Consider the following 3,919-nt stretch of genomic DNA (forward strand, 5'->3'; position numbering starts at 1 on the left):
TACCAGTTTACCAGTACGTCCATCAAACGCTCCACCCTTATCCAGCAACATGCCAACAAGCCCATCACGCTATCATGGTTAAAAAGGGTCTTAAACGGAGTGAATACTATATTGAAAGAATTTTAAAAATTACTTTTATTTGTTTTATTGCAACAAAAAGGTCATAGGCGCATCTTTTTTTTTTTAATCGCTTCCTCTTCACTTTCCTACCCTATCTTTTTCCACCTTTCCTCCCTCTTTTTTCTTCTGCTTTTCTGTTATTATTACCCAACTGCTCTCTCCCAAACACCCTTTATCTTTCACACACTTGAGTTGAGTGACTTTCAAGCTTTCAATCTTTCTTCCTTAACTCCCTCAAAAACACAACACCCATTTCAAAATTCTGTTCACAAACCATGGAAAAAGATGATTTTTATACCAATGATGGGAATGGAATTGGAATCCCACAACCCTGGAATTCAATCTTTGGTATGGAATTAGAAGCCCAAGTTAATGAAATGAATTCACAACAAATTCCCAACTGTTTTTTTAATCGAAATTGGGAGAATTCAATGGATCAGAGCGATCCCTTTGAATCGGCATTGAGTTCCATTGTTTCATCTCCGGTTAACTCGCACCCCGGAATCGCAATTCAGGGGTGCGGTGGGCCTAGAGAGAATGTAGTTCTTAAAGAACTAATTGGTAGACTAGGGAGTATATGTAATTCTGGTGAAATATCACCTCAATCTTGTATTAATGGAAATAATTTTAATCTTAATTGTAACAATAATAATAGTACTAATGCATCATGTTACAACACACCATTGAACTCACCACCAAAGTTGAATCTGTCAATTATGGATCAGAATCATAATCAGATTCATGGGAATTATCATCGATCAGATCCTGAATTCCCTCATATGATGGAATCAAGGATTGCAATTCCATCTTCAGATAAGAAATTAAGCAGGTTGTCAATGTCTTTGAATCAAGAAAACAAAGAACTGGATAATTCAATGGAGGAATCATCTGTATCTGAACAGATCACTGGAATGGAAACAGGAATTAAAAGTCAAAATGTTAGAAAGAGAAAGGATGTTCCTAAAGGAAAAAGAAAAGAAACTCAATTCAGTAATTTGTCAACTAAAGACAATAAGGTTAGTTATTTCAGTTACTTTTACTGACACCCTTTTCAAGATAATTTATATTTTGTATGAAAGTAATTATCTTTTTGAGTTGTAGACTGTGGGAGAGGCAGATAAAGAGGAATCAATAACAAAAAGAAGCAAATCAGAAGAAAATGCAAAATTAGTTGAACCACCAAAAGATTATATTCATGTTAGAGCAAGAAGAGGTCAAGCTACTGATAGCCATAGTCTTGCAGAGAGGGTATGCTAATTCTGTTCTGTTTCTATATTTTTTTTTTTTTTTATTCGTTTCAATTCCGTTCCTATTTACAACTACTAATTCTATTCGCTCGTTGAAATATTGATATTTCAGGTGAGAAGAGAAAAGATTAGTGAAAGAATGAAGTTTCTACAAGATCTTGTCCCCGGTTGTAACAAGGTAAAATCACATTGGTAATTTTGTATTATTTTTCACATCATTTTTTTTAATTTATATTAAAAGGAAGAAAAGTATAAGTTCTGGTTATTAAGATGAGAATCCATTGTTTGAAGGTGACCGGAAAAGCTGTTATGCTTGATGAGATTATTAACTACGTACAATCATTGCAAAGACAAGTTGAGGTATGTAATACGGAGTAATATATAAAACTTATATGTTTCTTACACAATGAAGAAGGTTTTTACTTATTTATCTTGATTATCTAAGCGTTTTATGATTTAATGTTTGTGTAGTTCTTGTCAATGAAATTAGCAACCGTTAATCCTAGGACGGATGTGAATATGGAAGCCCTTTTATCTAAAGATGTAAGTTTTTTACCACTTTTCTCGATGAGGGCCATGACACACGTGCGAACTTCGAAAATCCAACTGTATTTTTTTTAATAAAAATTTTGACTCGTTTTTTATAACCAGGCTTCCATGATGAATGCCATGAACCATTTGGATGCATCGGCCCATCCGTTTTATGGAATGGTTCATAATGGACCAGATAACATGTTGATGTCGATGATGCATCGTGGTTCAAACATGAAGTCATCACAGATTGATGGTTTTAGTGAAGTAAGTTATAAGTCGATATTTTTATCTTTTCTCTTGCAAAGTTTTTGTTGTTAACTCATCTTATAACCAAACATTTCAGGTTTCGGCGTTTTGGGAAAATGATCTACAGAGTGTTGTACAAATGGGGTTCGGCCAAAATCAAGGACCAAGCTTCCATGGTGAGTTGATTTTTAATGAATAAAAGTCAACTAACTAAAAGTCAACTAAGTTCAAAATTAGCAATTTAATCTAATCTATAAGCTCCTTAATATCATGCAGCAACAATGGGCACAGGTCAAATGAAAGTTGAGCTATGATATAAAATCATTGACATAATACATAGGCCTTTAAGCAAGAAGAGTATTTGTATAGAGAAGGAAGAAAAAATATTTATTTTCTTCACTAATATGATAGTTTTATTACAGAAATTGTGTGTATAATCATAGAACTAATTTCTATTAGTTTGTGGGGGTACTAATGTACTATAAACTTTGTAACATGATGTAAAGGTTGATGGAACCTTGTTTTCTTTAACATTATCACATATCTAATCATCATTATTATTGTTCATTTCAACAAGTTACATTACTTTTTTTTTTTTAGTATTTGTGTGGGTCCAGGATCTAACACAAACGTATTAGGCGGATTTTTAGCTTTCGTATCCACAACCACGACATGATCACCTAAAAATGATGATCATGAATTGTACTCGGACCGTTTATTATGCAAAATATCTTGATCACTTTGGGATATGTTATCAAGATCCCATAAGAAGTTAGCCTATTTTACGACCTCTCTGGGCCACCCATACCATATAAACAACATATTTAAAAAAAATAAAAAAATTTGATGGTGATTTAACTTTTTAGAGGTGTCATAATCAATGGGAAGAAGATTAAATTTTCAAAAGAGACCTAACAATAAGAAAAGATGGTACCTTTAAATGAAGATTAGAGTATGATTTTCTAACTCTTGATTGTAAACCAGCTGGAAGTTGTTATGGGGACATTATTGAATTTAAATTTGACAACTCTTTGTTTTCACTGTTCTTTTTCTCCCTAGAGATGTCTTAATTCCTTGTACTATGTGTAATAATAGTTGTACTTTATTCTTGAATTTGGTAATGTTAGCTACTGATAGAGCTTGCCAAATATCAAGATTAACAAATTTAATGGTGACCATTGAAAGGTTTTAGTACTCTTGTACATGAAAATTGTAGGTATGACAGAATAAAGTTGTTATGTACTGGAATATTGGTTATGTTAAACTTGTAAAGATATATTATATGATTGTTTCCCTGTTATGTTAGTTCTTTAGATCAGTGTATAAAAAATGTTCAAACTTTTGTAACATAAACTGTACTATATTTATAGTAAACAATTCGACGTATGAGCACATGCATCAACACAAATACACATACATTTATTTATGTATATATAGGTCTATTGTATCTTTAATCCCTATGTAAACTATGTATATATGATAGTATGAGGGGGCAAATTTTTTTATCTTTTGTAATTTTAGAATGCTTAATGCTTAAGGGGGCAGCTGCCCCCTAGTAGATCCACTGCACCTCTGTTTATATGTGTGTACGCTGATGCATATATTTAAATGTTTGCACATACAAAGATAGAATATCACCCTACCTGTCCATGATGCATAACAGGTTCTTTTTTAATACAAGCTTAATGTAGAATTAATGGTACACATAAAAACACATGTACTCTTCTTAAATATATGCAATGGTTGTTGATATTCAGTACTCCCTTTTTATG

The 3,919-nt window shown here is 32.5% G+C and overlaps 1 protein-coding gene across 1 annotated transcript; it reads left to right on the plus strand.

Annotated features, from left to right (window-relative positions):
• The first annotated feature begins 207 nt into the window (after positions 1–207).
• LOC139876718 (transcription factor bHLH62-like) lies at positions 208–2,707 on the plus strand. The gene is made up of 8 exons (XM_071864094.1): positions 208–1,140; positions 1,232–1,368; positions 1,480–1,545; positions 1,659–1,727; positions 1,839–1,910; positions 2,019–2,165; positions 2,245–2,323; positions 2,424–2,707. Exons 1-8 carry the CDS (start codon positions 396–398, stop codon positions 2,459–2,461), a joined length of 1,353 nt encoding a protein of 450 aa, XP_071720195.1. The 5' UTR covers positions 208–395; the 3' UTR covers positions 2,462–2,707.
• The last annotated feature ends 1,212 nt before the right edge of the window (positions 2,708–3,919 follow it).

This window comes from Rutidosis leptorrhynchoides, chromosome 11 (assembly GCF_046630445.1).
Source record: "Rutidosis leptorrhynchoides isolate AG116_Rl617_1_P2 chromosome 11, CSIRO_AGI_Rlap_v1, whole genome shotgun sequence".
Taxonomy (NCBI): Eukaryota; Viridiplantae; Streptophyta; class Magnoliopsida; order Asterales; family Asteraceae; genus Rutidosis; species Rutidosis leptorrhynchoides.